Source organism: Ambystoma mexicanum, chromosome 6q (genome assembly GCF_040938575.1).
Source record: "Ambystoma mexicanum isolate Mex_15411 chromosome 6q, UKY_AmexF1_1, whole genome shotgun sequence".
NCBI lineage: Eukaryota > Metazoa > Chordata > Amphibia > Caudata > Ambystomatidae > Ambystoma > Ambystoma mexicanum.
This window is the reverse complement of record NC_090937.1, coordinates 661,631,361-661,650,210: the sequence shown is the minus strand read 5'-3', so window position 1 is coordinate 661,650,210 and position 18,850 is coordinate 661,631,361. Positions and strand designations below refer to the sequence as shown.

The 18,850-nt window shown below is 41.8% G+C and overlaps 1 protein-coding gene across 2 annotated transcripts in view; it reads right to left on the bottom strand.

Moving 5' to 3' along the window:
- The window catches only part of TRPC3 (transient receptor potential cation channel subfamily C member 3), a 1,234,189-nt gene that overhangs the window by 170,766 nt on the left and 1,044,573 nt on the right, over window positions 1-18,850 (bottom strand). For both annotated transcript variants that reach the window (XM_069631155.1, XM_069631156.1), the window contains exon 9: window positions 10,974-11,183. In XM_069631155.1, the coding sequence (XP_069487256.1) occupies window positions 10,974-11,183 (210 nt within the window). The remainder of the gene's footprint in view (window positions 1-10,973; window positions 11,184-18,850) is intronic.

Sequence of the window (18,850 nt, the reverse complement as noted above, 5' to 3'; positions counted from 1 at the left end):
CAACCTGTCAAAAGTGCAAAAATGCTGGTACACTTTAAGCGAACACATTGTGTTTCAAACCAGCAGCTATGGAGTTAATGTTGTTTTTCCTTATAGCAGGCAAGATAACTGATAAATCGTGCTAAGAACGATGGATTTTTGCATTGAAATGGTTGAGTTGTAGTGATTTAGGGAAGTGCTGTTCTCGTGCGTTAAGAGTGCGACAAGAGAAATAAAAACATGCTTGCTTTATGGCCCACGAAAGTGAGCAATGATTTGTCAAGGAAGGAATGTGCAAAGACAGTTTTGAGATAAAACACTGCCCAGCAAATGACCCTGCCTTGCAAAGCTGTATGGAAAAAGAGACAGGCTAACAGCCGATGTAATTGTGAGGTTATTTCAGTGTTCTATAGAATGTTTGAGTGCATGTGTTTTATACATTGCAGTTAATTTCTAAAACAGAGTGCATTGCATGCAGAATGAATGTGTTTCATGGCAGAGCAGCCCCAGCAATTGTAGGAAAAGGGCTTGATTGCATATTAATGCATCCGGCCTGTTGGGGAAAGCACTGCAAGATTCTTTCATTTTAGTACTGGTGAGCGGACGTCCCAGCTCTTGGGAGCGGATGACTAAAAGCTAGGCCCCATTGTGGAGTTTCAAGAACAGGCATACGTTATTGGGGTGACCTGGAGGATCTGGGGAACTAACAAGAATGATTCATTCCGATAAGGATGAATGAGCACGGACGAAAATACATCTTTTGCGTGCTGCCAATGAGGTTAACAAGAAATGCATTATTCCTGATAGCCTGTGCGTGCCTCATCCGGGTTATGAGAGGCATCTGTGTGGGAACATTCAGTATTGCCTAGAGGCCGTACTCTCAGTGAGACATACTATGCGGCCGTGCAGCACTTAAGACAAGCATTTAAAATGTATAAATGATTAAATGAGATGCCCAGGATCACACAGCATTTAAGGGGTGAAGCTGGGATTTGTGCCAATATTGCAATTCCAAGAGGTTGAGCACTTTCTCTTCCAGCTCTCAACATGATCTAAAATAATCTAATGTTATAAAACTGACTTGCAAGCGTATGCAACCCACATTTCCAAACCTGACAATTTTTAAAACCAAAATATTACAGAAGGGGGTTACACAATGTGGGAATGATGTTAGCATCAGTTCTACTTGATCAAGGGGATTTCCTGCATGCAAGTAGGTAAAACCTCACAGAAAACAGCACAGTAATGCAAGGGATCCTATATGTTTTGACCAGGATCACTGTACCGTCTGCTGGCATAGCCAGGATACAAGCATGAACACATTTGCTGTGCAGTCTCGAATTTGCATACTTGTTTGCCGCTTGGACAGATATTCTATGCACACCTTTTAAGGGATTGCTTAGGTTTTAAGAATGCCCAGCTGAGCAAACTAATTTTAACCCCTATCTGGTGCAGGAACAGTGCTGCTAATCGAGCCGCTTGTGCTACAAACCCAAGTAATTGTGCAGGTATATTTGTGAACTTCAGATTTAAAAATGGTTCAGCCAGCCTCACTGGGATGTGCCCTTCTGATCCTTCACATGAACACATATCCCTACAACAAGTGCTTAACACATTGAGACAACTTCTGAACCCCCGTTGATGAATATGGATTTCAACTTTAGCTATTGCACAGGATCAGCAACATTCCCATAGGGGGAAAGTAACGCTACAAAGATCGTGTTACCCAAACTATGTATTCCACAATGAAAACAAAAGGCAGTGCATGTTTTAATTGATGAAGGCAGAAGGTACTTGTCAAAACCGACAGGCAATGGGTTTGAAGCCTCAGCAGCATGCAATCAAATTTTCCTGGCATGTGCTATTTAAGCCCAATGTAAACTGGAATCTTGCTTTAGACCAGGCAGCATTGTGGGGGGCCCTGGGCAGCCACCCCATGAGCCCTCCAATAAAAACGTCTCTGGGGTCTACTGTCGTGTGGCAAGGAATGAGCGATTCCTAGTAGCATTGAGCATGCAGAAGCCTGTAGGCATTGTGGTGCTATTAAAAAGAAGGGGCTTGCAGATTACAGTAAAAGGCATACACTAGGGGCTGCGTGATGAAGCATTGCCTGTGGTTATAGGACAAATAGACATATATTGTAGTTACTATGAATGAGCTGCATGTTAAGCTCACACTGGATAGAGGATATTAAGTAAAACACAGCATAGTAGTTAATTCAGCAAAAGGGGGAACTGATAAAGGTAGGTAACCAAAGCAGAGTTGAGAATTTTGCGAGAAATAAGAAGGGATGGTTCTGCGCCAAGTTCACTAGAAAATCATTCCATGATGGGGACAAGACGGGGGAGCTTAGCCCTGTGACATTAGCCCCTTTGGTTAATGGGGACAGCAGTGGGCAACAAGGAGTCCATGAACAAGAGCACTGGGGGGTAGCGCAGGATTTAAGAATTGATTGCCTCTCGCATTGCATGTTGGAAAAGCTTCTCACCTAGGTAGGCCCTGCAGCGACGCATGTGTATGTGTTTATTTACTGTTAAGTGCTGTATGGAAACAGAATGCTAGCAGTAGTGGTGATTTTTAACACTAAGGTTGCATGGTAAGCGCGCATAACTGAATTGTTAAATGGGGATTTTAATCCTCGCATGGGAAGGGGGAATTCAAAACTGTGTATGCCATCCTGCGCACCCAATGAGGCAACCAGTGATGACAATGAAACAGGTCTTAGCTCCATTTCTATTCCTTTATATTGTGGGGTGGCAAGCAGCCTGGGGCAGGTAGGCAACCTGGCCCTGGCTGAGCATCACAGAAAATATTGGCTGGGTCATTGCACTAGCAGTCCCAGTGGCACATACATGCAGACTGCCAGCAATTTAGGCAAATGGAATATGGCAGTCAGTGTATGAATGTTGCTTTCTATAGCATGCGTGGCTCTGAAGCAGCTAGAGAATGGAGGTCATAGTCTAATTTAGTTGTCTCCTCGCCCTCAACCCCTTTCTGGGCTAGCAGAGATCCTGTAAAGGGCAGAGACTGTGTCTGTGCATATCTGTGAATGCCACCAGCCTCATACATGTCCCTCAATGGTGTGCTGTTTGGACACGTGGCTTTCATACCCTTTGGTTGCAGACACCTTGGCTCAGATATTGCTTAGTATTTCAGAGATGTAGACTTTTAGTTAAGTTTATTGTGTATGTGCACTGTATGGCAGAGGCGATGTGTTCCCAGTTTTTGTGAACTGCCTTTGGTGGTGTTGATAGGTGCTTCATTTTAGAAAATTGTATTCGTATGCATTATTTGTTAATGCCTTCACATTAGTCCAGTCCAGATGTCCGTGAGCTGGGAAAAAACCATTGCCGACATTTCAGTGGATTCCAGGCTGTTTAGACTCATAATTAGGCCAGGATTTGTGATGTCGTATTTCTGTGGGCTTGGACAGTAAATTGCACCTCTTGGAAGCCATGTTTCCAAAATGCCTTGCAGAGGGAGAAGCCACCGACACACTGGTTGGTGTGAGGTGGCCTAGCTCGCTCCAAAATTCCCACCAAGATGTGTACGCCTCACCAACTTCCAAAGTCACCAGCGCTGTGTAAGACTTACATTTGTGACTTTAAAAGAGTAGCCTTTCCTCCATGGTTGGCCAGTGAGCAGCTCATCTGGCACAAAGTCATGTGTATTCTTTCAAAGAATACTGAGAGTTGCATAGAGCGGCACTCTGCACTTTTAGAGCCTGTGAGGATTTTTGTGAGATGCCTGCAAGGATGGCGGTGTAGTAATACAATTTACCACTGATAAGGACACGAGAAATTAATGAGCGGGGTGTTCTTTAAGTATGGCGGGGAAAGGAAAGGGCCGGAGGCATATGCGTATATGATAGTGAAAGGGAAGTAATGACACAGGGACGTCGTCTCACCAAAAGAATAGCGGTAGCGGAAGTGACATCTCAATGACCCTTCTGATGATACCACTATAGGAAAGGTTTTAAACATTTTTTAATTCTTAGGGTAGCAAAGGGGACCATGGGGCATTAAGGGATACCTCCAGGGGGTGCAGCCAAGACCCCTCGCAAACCCCAAATGACGTCCCTGCATTGGCACTCTAACGATAAAATGCAACAAACAGAGTGTAGCATGTAACCTAGCATGGTATGAACAAGGGTTATTTTACAGCTACAAAAGTAGTGTTAGAATTAAAAGAGGTAGTGATAAGCTTCATGAGATGAGGAGCGAGTGATTTTACATGAAGTTTTAAATCAAAGTGTGGGCAAGAGCAGGCACTGCCCTGTAGCTGAATGGTCCATTGCCATTCGTGCGATTCTATCATTTGTGACTAAGAATGCCCCCTGAAATTAAAGGAGGTTACTGGATCATCTGTGACCTGCTTTTGGGGAATTTTGGGGATAGCACACATGTAGTTAAGGGGGTTTTTGGGTGCTCCTAAAGGCTTTTTCTAGGAGCTCCACCGTGACTGGTAGGACAGTCTGCATGGAGTCATACCAGGGGAGGTAGGTTACAATTTTGAGGCCTTGTCAGCCGGAGTGGAGAACATTTTTATTAAATGGGGAAAAACTTTCGGTTTGAGACGGGCGGTTGAGATTCTGGTGTTGTAGGAATAAGATGAACGAAGAAAGACTTGAATGACTTGAATGACAAAGCGTGAAAGCATGATGACAGTGTTGAGGTTACCAAGGAAAAGCATGATTATTTAGGGCATGCCCTAGTTAAGCACAAGCAATTTCGAAGGCATGAAAGTGGCAGAAGGCAAATGAGATTGGGTGAGTGAGAAGTAAAATATTTTAATATGTGTGCAATGTGATGAATGTAGCCAGCTGTATAACCTGGTGAAGAAATAACGAAAAAAAAGGGAGAGACATGAGGTGAAATGGATGACCTCCAGGAAAATGAAGGCAGTTATACAATAGGGAAATATGGCAGTTGATAAAAGAGCAAGCAGAATGAAATAAGAATCATGAAGGACAGTAGTGGTTCAAGTAAGAATTCCGGGGGGCACCCGAGAGAAAAACGTAAGAATTCCGAGGGGTGGCACCCAAGAGAAAAACGTAAGAATTCCGGGGGGCACCCAAGAGAAAACCGTAAGAATTGCGGGGTGGGGGGCACCCGAAAGAAAATGTAAGGATACCGGGAGGACACCCGAGAGAAAAAGTAAAGAGGATTCGCCTTGTTCCTGCGCTTTAAAGAGTGGTCAGAAGGAACGTGAACCCAGAGCCCTCAGTGGGGGGACAATTAGGCTACAATAACGTTTAAAGACGTCATTAAGGGTTCGTATCCCATGACAGGGTATTGATTAGAAGGCAGGTATATGTGTGTTCAGCTGGTGTTTGTCTAGTCTATCAAGTGTCTGTGTTACATGTCCAGTTGTATGTCAAATGTAAGGAATTGTGTCTCCTTGTTGGTTGAAATCAAGTAAAAGTTTAATGCGATTCTACAGTTGAGAAGGAATCGCACATAGATTGATGTTCTTGAGTAAATTGGCGGTATAAATAATTTGGCGGGAAGGGACTGGATGGGAGCTTGCTGCATTTGATGCTCGCTCATTGTAATGGGAGTTTTGGACTCACATAAGGATATCAATAGAAACAGTGTTAAGCCCTGAAAATATTGTTCCAATTAGAGGAGTGGGTTAAATGTACCGCCTACAAGATGTTTATGCCGCAGCCACAAATTGAGTCTTCATCTAAAGCCATTTTACAACGCATAACAACTTGCTTGCATGCCGCATGTACAAGCAAAAAAGTTAGAAAACGCTATGCTGTTCTCAAATTATGAAAAATATAAGAACAAGGACAGGAGGAAGAGCCTCCAGCAGCCTCGATGCTAAAAAAATATGCACTGAGGGGGAGTGAGACACCTGCAGCAATGCCTGCCCCGCCTGAAACAGGAACCGAGGGAAGTAAGCCTAAGGGACTTTGCCCATTAAACAGAGCTAAAAGCAGCCACAGAGTATAGTAACCCCGCTTATGAGTCACCTTCATACAGTAGTAGCAAAAACAAGAGAAGGTTAAGGACAAGAATCTCACATCCCTAGCCAAGGGACATGGGGAGACACAATGTTGCGTTAATGAAGGAGGGGATCAGGCACAGACAAGGGCACCTCTCAACAAGGGAAGAGAGGGAAAGAAGAGGAAAGAAAGTGAAGACAGAACTGATGAGATAGCATTTACAAAGGACGAATGGATGGGAGGACAAATCTCATTGAAACTCGATGGAAAAGAAAGTGAGGATGGGAGGTCTAAAGAGGAGTTAAGGGACGGAAGGATAAGAAGGAAAGTTAGGCTAAGGTGAGAACAGCTTTATCGCGAAGAGCAAGGAAAGCAGCTCGATCGAAAACCAGAGAGCAGCCTATGAACGTGACAGACAGAAACAGCAAAGGTTAGAAGAAAAGCAAAGGTACGTGAAAGAAGGGATGAGGAAATTCAAAGGAAAAATGAATATAGAGATAAGAAGAAAGGAAGAAGATAGGGTCAGAGAAGAGGTGAGGAAGCGCAAAAGGATTGGTCACAGAAATAAATAAATAAATCAGGAAATACTGAAAGTGAGTGGTTATCTTGAATAAAAAATGAATAAAAGGATAAGGGATACACTCAAAAGCATACAGAAAAAAAGAGCAAAAAGTGGAAAACAAATAGCAGTTATGAGGTTTCCTGGCTAACAGAAAAAAGGAGCATTGGGCAATAAAAAACATCAGGAGACCATGAAGAACAAGAAAAGGAGTATGGCTGATGAAATTGGGTCAATTAAACAAAGGAAAACTCACACAAACCATTTTAAAGTAAATATGGTGAAGTAAGCAAAACAACTTGTGAATGCCAGTAACAATTTTGATTTATTTTACAGACAAGCTATGGACCTCTTGCGTGAAAGCACAAGAAATTGTCTGCATGGCCTTAAATTAGGGAGAAAAGAGAAAAAGGGTAAGTACTAGTTAGCGCCAAAAGGGTGTGAACACGCAATTGATCAACACTAAAGGTAAGAGGATCCAGGTGAGTAACAGGAAAAGATAGCAAGAGACACAAGGTCTTCACAAGTTAGCTGTTTTTCCCAAGATAGGTATAATCAGGTGCGGAAAGAGTAGAGAAATAGATAAACAGCATGGCCATTCCAGACAACCACAGAACACAGAAGTAAAATTGAAGGTGAGTAATTATTTTCATGTTCATAATGTCAAAAGGATTGTTATGATAGCGGTATGCAAGCATTAGAATAGGCAAGCATTAATGGGAACAGTAAAGGTGGAGGCACGTAGTAATAATTGGCGCCATAGTCTTAGAAGACAGGGGTAGGCTAGATCAAGTTAGACAGGGACGGTGTGCAGCGAAACGCCTCTGTTTTATCTCCTTAGGATGAACACAAAGCACAAACAGAGACCATGGTCCAACTAACAAAGAAAAAAAAAGAATAGGAAGAATTTGATGCTAAGCTGAAGAAGTATGTGGAGCTAACCAGGAAGAATTTCCTGCTAAACCGAGGAAGTATATGCAGCTAACCAGGAAGAATTTACTGCTAACCTGGAAGAATACAGCTGAGCTGAGCAAAGAACCAAGCTGAAATTGAGTATCCCCGCGGGGTGGTTGGGAATTAGTTGTTTATGTGCTCCAACGAATAGGGGAGAATGACCCAGAGAGTATTTTTTGATAGCAGAAAGGGAGGAAGGGGGCTAAAGTCGGGAAGAAAACCTGATCCCTTGCAAATGCCCAAATGACTTTTGCCTTTATCTTGACTTTCTACAGACAACGGGGATCCCCAAGGACGTTTCTGTCATCTACTACGGACGTGCCTAGAAGACCAGGAAAGAAGACAACATCTTTCTTTAATTGTTTTGTCTCCTTAGGGTTGCATGTGGCACCCGGAAGACGTGATGTATCGAGTGTTATTGAAAACAAAAATCATTGTCTAAGCCAGCTGACACAGTGCTAGGAATGGGGGGTATTTTAGTTATGGTGTAAAAAATGACCCACAAAAGGGAACTGTTTAAAACGAAATGTTGTGTAGCTTGTCTGGGAGGCAGGGGTGTCAAATAAGAGGCAATGTCTCAATTCTAGGGAATAAGGTATAATAGCCAATGTGAAAAGAGGTTTTAAGGAAATGGGTTGGTAGGAAATGTGTTAAATAGCAGAGATCTGTTTATTTTACAAAAGAAACTCATTCCGTTTTATATTAGAGGTATACGTCGAGGGACCTGTATGCCTTGGGAAATTGATGTTGAACCGCGTGAGGAGAGAGGGAGGTCGTAGAGGAATCCAGTGAAAGCCCGACGCTGAATCATGTCTGCAAAGAGACTCTCCCAACCCTGGATCCCCATGCTGAACCGTCCCCTCTTGTAGACCTATTGAACAATGAACCCATTTGAAGGAGAAACACTCTGGAAAAAGTGAGCGTCATGTGGTAAAGGAAAAACAATGGACTTCTGGTCTAAGCATCAAAGAAACCTGGGAGACCGATTGTGAAAACAGCACAGTGGAAAGGAAAAGGCGACAGGACGCAGATGGTCCACTAGTGCCAAACTCATGACAACTACAACGGAAGATACAGAAAAGGAAAGAGTGTGGACAAGAGGGAAGGACGAAGTGAAATGATATTCATGGGCAGGAGAAGATGCTCAAGGAGAGATTGTACTTTGTTGGGGTGGGAGTTGCAGACAAGGTGTGACATATGAAGAGACAATGGGCTAATGGGTTACCTCAAAGCTTGACCAAACCTCTTGAGTCTCACAATGGCTGTAAATCATCCAAGGCATACAGTTAGATTAAAGGCACACAATTACAGGAAGTAGGGCTTACATGGAAGGAGATGACACACAAATGTTTGTTTTAAGTATGACAATATGTTAGCATATGCCAAATTATAAGATTGTGTTAAGAAATGTTTAGATAAATGTTAAGGTGAATGGAAATAGAATATGGTTTAAAGTTGTTGTTTTACAAACTGAACTTTCAAGACAGGGGAGTGTAATGAAGGTCCCGACCTATATATATTGAATCAACAGCTGAATGAAGTGGAGGCCCGCCCACTTAAACCTAAACAGAGAAATTCGAAGGGACTTATGTGATGTTGCAATTATGCGAAATCGGTATTTAAAATGTACAATACACTGATATTCAAAAGGCATTGTGTTTATAAAGTCGAAAATGGCATTACCGTGATGTAATAAGGTGGCAAGGCACACAATGGACAATTAGATATTCTATACAAAGACAGAAAATCGTTCTGGCTAAAATGCCTTTAATGGAAATACATGTAACCAAAATGTGGCTAAAATAAGAAGAAACTGAGTAGTGCTCAAAGTGTGTAAAGATGATATCATTTTAAAGCTGAGACGTTCAAGGACACCATCGTTTCAGAAACTTGACTAATGAGCAGAAACCAGACATTAAATTGGGCCTGGTTGAAACCCTTATCTGAGGAGTCCAGCTGCAGCAACTATAAATCGAACAGAATACCGTAGGACAAGTCAGACATGCATGCTAGAGTGTATTTCATCCTGATGGGTTAGTCCAATTAAAATTAATTGCCCAATGAGCTAATGTTTAACGATGAAGTTGTCTAAGACTGTGCAGGAAAAGGTGGGGGCAGATTTGCTCCCTCATATTTGGCTATAAAAATGAGCTCTGGGTAATGCGGAGGGAGTTCTTTCGATGCAGGGAACTTGACCACAGCAGATAGGGCTGCGCTGAGTCAGCAGGGAAATGGAATAAATCTTTATGAACTTAACAGTCTCTTTGCCACATTTCTGAAGAATGTGCGCCCTCCTGTACAGTATAAAGGAAAATGAATACTCCCAGATACTGAGAGGTGAAGATGGCAGAGGTTTTTTTGTATTGGACTTTACATGTCTACTAACAGTCACAGTCCTTCGACCAAGAGGACATGTACAAAGAATTCCATCTTGTTCCAATAGAATTCACATTTAAACATTATACTTTATCCTTCAATGCCTGTAAAACTGCTTGAAGTCTCACATGTTGTTTGCTTTCCATCACAGCATGTATGAGAATGCCTTTGCTCACAGCAATGACCGCTAGAATATCAGCAAGGACCTCCAGTATGGCATTCTGAAAAAGCCTTGGCCACTGAGACACCTTAACTCTAATGCCTGCCCCATCAATCTCCCAAGTGTGTCAAGAAAGTGGCTGCCCAGTTATACGTGCAGCTGGTGGTGCAACTTAATTAGATCCAATTTGGAAAACCAGTTTGACCCACCAAGGTCTCATGGTATGTCATGAGTTGTGGAAGTCATGTGCCTCTCCCTTATAACGGCTTTGTTTAGGAGCCTCATGTCCTCACATATTCACATCTGCTCTGGTTGTTTTGCCTTCTTCGTGATGGTAATGGGGGGAACCCCATAGGGTGGTTCCTTGCATCCATTCTATGGTGTCTGCTTTTTCTAGCTGTAGGAGTTCTTTCTCGACCTTCTCTCATAGGTAGAATGGAATGCAGTGGTGCAAGAGGGCAGCAGGTTGCAGGGTTTTCACAATGTTCTGAGGAACTTGCTTAACCGAAAGACACCCACCCCTTTGATTATGTCTTGGATTTACATGAAATGATCGTCCAGTGCATACATGCTCACACACAGTTTCTATGTTGTAGAGCTTTTTCTGTATTGCAGCTGAGTAGCATTTCCTTCTAGGACCTTGCAATGAACGCTGAGAATCTTGGATTATTGTGAGGGGAATGGATGCATTCACGCAGCAATCATGAATAACATAGAGAAGGCACTAGCATGAGGAGCCTTCTATTGGCACAGCCTTGTTCTAGACTAGTGAATACCCTTGCAATGACTGACTTTGCACACCAACTACAGTAGCATCAGATTCCTGCAAGTGTCACAATGTGAAAGCGCCACAATGGCTGTGACCACGGCATACTACATAAACACCAACACTGGGAAGAGGTCCCTTTCTAGAAAGATTATTCCTGCCTCTTCCAAAGCCAACCGATGGACTCGTTTGCCAGAGGCATCGCAGCAAAGAGATAAGTACTCACCATCGACTTGGAATTACCCATGCCTATCTCAATATCCTTCTGCAGCCTGCGAGTCCGGCACCTGGAGAAATTGAAGATCCTAATGATGAGATAGACAAAGGATTTAGGGCTGGGCACCACGCTGAAGGGTGGAGGCAGGGTCTTCCCATCGTCGAAATAAGACAACCAGAGCTTGGAGCGAGCAAACTTCCACTCCACATCACTGTCATCCTGCGTAAAGGGAAGAAGAAGCAGGAGTTAAATTCACTCTCTTTTATTCATGCCTTCAGATTTCATTGCATGCTTCCTATGGCACAATAAACACACACACACATATGGCATATATGCTTCATGAAAGTCACTATTGTGGCAGGGGACACCCTCTTAACTGCCCTAGCGCTGGCCTGTCAAGCTGGGCTGTCGAGACATTCAGCAGTCAACACCAACTGGGCAATCTGGAAGGAAGACCTCCCGCGGTTCCAACAGAGCCAGGAACGGCCGCACCAGGGCGTGGGCTGCTCAGAGGAGTACACATAACTGGGCGGGACTTTCTTTCAATTGGGGAAAATATGAGTACACAGTGATTTTATGAAAGAAGGAATGAAACCTATAATACGTTTTTGAAACCAATGTTTTAAGAGTACCTTTCTTTAAATATACAATTCAGCACATATATGCACACTTGTGCAGTCAATCCTGCTGGGAGTGGCACAGGACCCAACTGGGCTTTCACTAGGGAACTCTTCGGTAAAGTGTGTCCGGCACATACACCTCTTTAACCAACCGCAGCGCTCACCTGCTTTTCTTTCTGGCCATGTGAGAAAAGGAGACCCTCGTGATCGTACAGAACTTTCTTGGTAATACAGAGCTAATAAATTAGGGGTACTAGTAGTTTGCACATTTTCCCTGTTTTATTTGTTTGCTTTTTCCCGGAATTTGATAATTGTGTGGGTTTTGAGGGCCTGCTACAGTCCCTTTTCAGGAAAGACTGCTGAAACTTCCACCCAGTGCGAGGAACGGGCCTCTCAAGTCAATGCAGGATAATTAAATGGAGGAAGAAGTTGACCAGTGTCTTCTGCTACCTGTACTCAGGGCTTTAAGTGGGCTGGGGCTAGCAAGGGCCAAGAACCTGCAGTCTGAGATGGACTCCTGAATCGGGGCCCTGCAGGGGCTCACTCCGACTAGCCCCAGCCACGTCGACCTCTCAGGCAGCCGTGTAGCCGAGCGCTGCACGGTTACACGGATGCCTGCAGGAGTCAGCATTTCGGATTAGGAAAAAGAAAAAGGTACCACTTGTTATTTTTTCTAATCCGAAATGTTGACACCTGAAGTCAGCAATGTAACTGAGCAGCGCTTCAGCTAAAAGTGCTACGTGATGTCTCTATTTTTTCATTTATTTTTTATTTGCATTTAGTTCATTTACTAGAATAAATTATTGTAGAACCTTTGCAAAAGTATAAAATCCATATACAAAAACTCATTGCATCAAAAATTGAAAATTAAATCTTATAAATCGTTTACAAAATTTTAAAATACAAAGTGCATAATAGAAATTGTGCAATATATGTATCAAAGTCATCATTTACATATTCCATATATAGGCATATTTCATCACAAATCCACATTAACATTTTAAAACTGGGTTTCACTAATATATTTACTATGAGCATGTAGGCATTTCATTTATCGAACAGTGTCAGCTCCTTTTCAATATGCTTACAAGAACTTACCAATTCATAGATTACACGATTGTGAACTCCTTCCATCATTCGAGACCATAAAAACTCGAGACAATCCTCATATTCAATGTTAACAAATTTCATCAATCTAGCTGTCCTCATTTTCTTAAAATGGGGGCAGTAGAGTATGATGTGCTTCAATGTTTCATAAGGTTCGGTGCATTCGTCAAAGCGACATCCCACGGAATGCTTTGTGTCATTTACTTTCCAGTTCTTAGTTCTGTCCCTTGTGTGATAAAGATTAAATCTAAATCGAATGTATGCTTTTCTGGTAATTTCACAGGGGAATAATGTAATGTGCGCGTATCGTGGGATGCGCTGCTTGACGAATGCACCATATTCCTTATATAATTTATAGGTCATAATTCGCTCAATCGTTAAACACCAATCTAATTCAAAAAGTTTTTTTTTGGCATAGCAGGGGCGATGATAAATGTCATTCACTGTGATGTTCACTTCACTCAATAGTTGTTGCCTTTTCAAATGACAATTATGAAAGGAAAGGGGAGCATGTGTACCCAGCATCTTGTTCATGTCCACATATAACGAATTTGTGGGTGGATAATGCATTTTCACGTAGTTGGACATCTGTCTCCATTTCCATCGGGACGATAGTGCCACCAACCCCAATTTGTGTCGGATAATAGCATTTGGGATAGACACTGGTAAGAACATTGCAGCTTTCAAAAGTGATCCTTGTAAGCAGTCCAGCATAGTAGTCATATCGCACAGACAAATATCCAGTGCATAAAGGATAACACTTTCAGTCTTCAGTGACATAAATTCAATTAAAGGTGTCAATGAAAATTTGCAATGCCGGGTGTTAATCTTTTTCATTTGAGAGAGAAGTGGCCTGGTCTTGTACTTAATAATATCCGTCCATGAATTAATAGAATTCTGGGCTGAAAGATGGTACCCTAAGTAAATAGCATTGTTAATACAAGATATATGTGTGTCCATTATATGCCACCTGAAATTACCTTTTCTTTGTTTCACTCCAAATTTCATGATGGCAGTTTTTTCCGGATTTGGAGTAAGGTTATGGTCCTTTGCGAATTCCTCAAATAGTGTTAATTTAGTTTGTAGCCCTGCCGGGCTAGGGTCAAACAAAATAATGTCATCTGCAAAGGCGATCCATTTCAGGGAGATACTCCCAACCTTCACAGAGAACAAGTTCTTGTTTTCCCAGTTCTTGTCAAGATCCGACAAATAAAGGTTGAACAGGGTTGCTGTAAGGTTGCATCCCTGTTTCAAACCCAATGCTCTTCCAATTGAAGCGGTGGTACCCCCATCCGTTGATATGTTTATTCTATACAATGTATTTGTATGCAATTTCATAATCCAGTACATCAAAACACTGGGAATTCCCATCTCCGACATTTTTGTCCACAACAAGTTGCGGACAACATTATCAAATGCTGAACTCATATCGATCATTGCGATATACACCGGATTAGTATTCTTATTTTTTGCCCCTGCAATGAGATGTGCCAGGATAACTGCATTTAAGGTTGCACTCATACTCTTACTGAAACCAGTTTGGAATTTAGAATATAAGCCCTTTGTCTCAATGAATTTCTCAAGATCGTATAAGAGTAAAATTGCGAAAATGTTTGCCTCAGTATCAATTAGAGAAATCGGGCGATAGTTTCCGGGTAGAGAAGGGTCGCCACCTTTTAAATATCGGGACTATATTTGCAGTTAACCATGATGATGGAATTTCTCCAGAGTTGAAGATAGTTTCAAATTTGGTATTTATAATTTCTGCGCACATAACAGGATCCGCCTTGTAGAGACAAGGGGGAAGTCCGTCTGGCCCTGCGGCATTGGAATACAATCGTGAGATTGCCCAAATAATGTCACTGAGACTCCACTTCAGCTGGGGGATGTTACTAGGGACCACTGATAAGCTAAGAGCAAGACGAAATTTATGAGGCAATTGATATTTAGCCATTATGTAGGTTTGCCATGTCTGATCAGAGATGCAATTTGGCATAGGTAGTGAAACACTTTTAGTGTCAGTTTACAAGGTACGCCAAATTACGCGGGTATCATGTGACGTAATGGCACGTATTAACGCACAATTCTCCTCATTGTGTCTTGAAATACGGGCGAACCTTAGATTTTGTTTGTAGAGAGACAAGATTTGGCTCAGCCTTACCCTACATCCCTCGTTGCCTAAATTACTTTGTTTCAAGTGTCTTAAGGATTTGTTTTTTTCCCTTTTTAGTAGTTTACTTTTCTGGTCGTAAATATGAATATATTTCACGTTACTTTGATTTTTACAGTATTTCGTCAATACGATGTTAACTATTTCAGAGTTCTGGATACCAGACAACTTTTTAAAATTGACACCATCATGCCCAAACCGCCCCATGGGCGATTAATTTCAACCACTGCTAGTGTTCCATTTACTCCGAGCTGTTGACATTTCAATTTCAAGGATGTGGTAAGTTGCGCATGATCACCAATCAATATCTGGTCTATTTCTAATGGAGCCATATGCGTTACAAGGTTACGAGTGACATAGATAAAATCTATCATTGAATTCTTCATTCCTCTTTCCCATGTTATTTTAGATTTCATATCATTGGTCACAAGGAGATCCATACCCCAATCAGTCAGGAGTTCTCTGAACTTAGCCCCTCTTATACGCAATAAAGTTGATGAATTAAATAAACCTATTTAATTTGCATTTCTACAGTCACAATTAAAATCCCCACCTACAATAATCTCACATGACTGATACTTGCCAGAGATAATTTCTAAACAGGCGTCAAGATCATCTAGCATCTCATCTACTGTTAAGTTAGCGGGGTTCCAATATAAAGAAATAATAATTCATGAGGAATATCTAATTGAAGGTATGTCAAGAAAAATCCCTAATAGACTTGCAGAGTCCCAAACTAATTTTGATTGAGCTTTAAGTGATGTGTTGAAGGCAACCGCTAAACCCCCAAAGGGGCGACCTTGAAAATGCCTCTTTGCTGGCAAGCTAAAAATCGAATAACCAGCAATTAACAGTGCTTCAGTTTTCATGGATTCTTGAAGAATAATATCATTGGTTGTTCGTCACTGGTAAGGTTGGAGTGCCATTTCATTAAGTTCACATAGCCACAAGAATTCCAAGATATGATTTTTATTTCTGTATAGTTGGGTGGCTATGTAATAGGTGTTTTGAATGATGGAGTAGTATTGGAACACAGAATGGCCGAAAGCATTGGTTCCAGCCAAGGAAAACCTTTTGCATTTGTTACAACTTTCAAAAGCTCAGCTAAATCCGGTTCTGAGCCCTCTTTCGGTTTCTTACTAGGTCCACTCAAATCAAAACTGTTTACATCAAGCACTCTTGGAGGTTCTAAAAATACAGCAGCATCCTCCTCAGATTCAAAAGTAAACAATACCAAACCCTCACTTTTTATTTCCTCCCGGCTAAACCAAATAAATGTTATTGTGGCCTCAGAGCTAAGATAACAAACAGCCCTAAAATTATTTGATCTTGCCATAGAGACCCTGGGGATATCATCGGATTTTACCATTCTCAGTTGGGGTATTTTTGAGAATAGCGAGAATATGAATGAGCGATTAATGTGCATGTACAGCGTTCCCCTCAAATCCAATAATATACTGCCTTTTAGCATCTAGCTGTGAGGACCTAATTGGATTTAAGTTTAGTGCTGGGACGTCGGGAGTTACTACTTTCAGGGAGGTGCTTATTAGTGCATGATGAGGTTGATTTAATAAGATCCCGCTATTGCCATTTACATTTTGACTATCCACATAAGAGGTTTTGCTCAGGGATTTGTAGGCTTTGCAGTTCTTATGCAAGAGAACCTTGTTGTTAATTATATGTGCTAGTGATCTACTTTGCGAAGGGCCATGTATTGATAAACGATTAAGGTCCTGTGCAGTTCCGATTGAGTCAACATTATGAGTACGACTAAACTTAGGGCTCCCAATGGGGAGCCTAGTCAGTGCCTCAACCAATACTATTTTTTTGCCCATACCGTTTACTGCAGTTCCCAACTTATTTTTGTTCCCCATATCTTCTCTGCTGTTAATTATTTCAGCAACCTCAACCTTCGTTGTTTTACCCATACCATTTACTACAACTAGGGACTTGTTTTTGCTCTGCTCACATTTGTTATTCACAATAGGTTCCATAGTCACAACATTCATACATACTTCACTGTAAGATTTCCTTGTTGGTAAATTCAAGTTAACACTACCAGAGGAGTTGGAATGTATAGTATCTATTTTCGTCGTACAACTTCTCCCTACAATCGGGAAATAATTGTTTAAGTTGGATTTCACTTCGATACCTATCATAGGTTTGCTTACAGACACTACACATCCCTTATCCTGATTTTCCAAGACCTTTAAAGACATCTTACATGTTTTTGGTTTAATTACAGGTTTGCAGTTCATTGCTTTCTCAGATGGATTCTTCTCCAAGTTTATACTGCCAGATTTAGAATTTACAGTCCTGGGGGAAACTGCAACCTTCGTTAACAAATTCGTTATAATACCACTTCGTCTCGGTTCCCCTGATATATTAGCAGCAGGTGTGAGTGCGTCTTGACTTTCTTTGGACAATTGTTCTACATCAATGTGTTCCTCATCAATTATTTCTAAGCTAGGAACAGGTCTAATATCTTTTCCTAATCCACCTTTCTTGTGGATTAGTGCTTCCTTCCTTCGTTTAGCATAACTCTTAACAGCGCGTAAATGTGTTTTTTTGGCTCGACGAGACATAAAGGTGAATGTTTCCTCAGATGCGGAGTTCTGATTCTCTATCTTTTTTTGTTGTTCAATTTCTCCCACCAATACAGATGGACTATCAGGTGTCGGTAATGAATGTTCCGTTTTCAAAAAGTGAGCTGTAATAGTGATATTCAAAGCATTAATTGATGCTTTGATCTCTTTCAAGTCATTATCACATTTGCACTCCACAGTTTTGGGCAATATATCCTGGCTACTCCGTTGCAGACAATTCGTGCATTTGTCATGACTCACTACACCTGCATCAATAAGGGCCTCAACTGCAGTTATAAACCCCTCAATGTTATCCATTTTGGAACACAGATAGTGCAAAATAGCCTTTGTTTCCTTTAGTTCCAGGTGAGTGAGCTCATGGCCCTTGTCAAGGAGATCTATTATTTTGGTGATCACCGGGAGAGAGGTTGGGGATTGATGTTCAATGTTCAATTCCGTACGCATCGTTCATACCCAGCTCAGAATGGTCCTGTAACAGTTTGCTTTGGACTTTAATATGATCAGGAGAGTATGAAAGTGCATGCGGGATTGCTCCTATAGGTCCCTAATCCGGTACATCCTCGTCTGTCTTAATAAAATAGCTACTATTAGATATTTTAGGAATACCCGTCTTTGTTGTTCCATATACTAGTGGGATCATCATTCTAATAGATTGATTAACTTGTGCATCTAATCCGGCCATCTTCTGCATAGTAGTATTAAATTGTTCTTTACTTGGAGTGCAAGAAGCCGATAAAATCATACAATCACTCGTATTCACATCTACGCAGTCCCTTTCCTCATCCATTAAAGGGACATGCATACAAACGGGAGAAGCAGCATGGACTTGAGCTAGATGAGTAGCATAAATAGCAGTATTTGTACAACCCACAGGGTCAGCAGTGGTACCCCCAGCCAAAGCGTCCATTAATGGCGATTCATGATATGAAGTGCGACCTTTGCACACCAGAGAGTCAATATTAGAAGATGTAAAAACATTAGTTAGTGCCTCAGTGCAACGCCCACGACGCAAGCCGTTAGCCATTGTTAGTGGGCTAGAGTAAAAATAAAATAGGATATGCAAATACAGCAGAAGTTAAAACTTACTTTTTATAAATGAGCAACTTCAGGAAATGGCAACTTTTCTACTGCAAGACCAAGTAATTTCAGAATGCCAGCCTATTCAAGTAAAAATTCCCCGTCGTTTTAGGGGTAAATAACACCTGTGCACCCCAGGCTGACCAGTCTGACCAGCGAACAGCCAACAGTACTTTTCAGGTACTTAGGTGGTGCGCAGCGCGAGTGCGCTAGGCTGGCTGTTTATTAGGAAGTCACGTGGGTGTGACAGTCATGGGGGGCGGGCCGCCAAACTCAGAAGCACCTTAGAGTAAAACAAATGAAAAG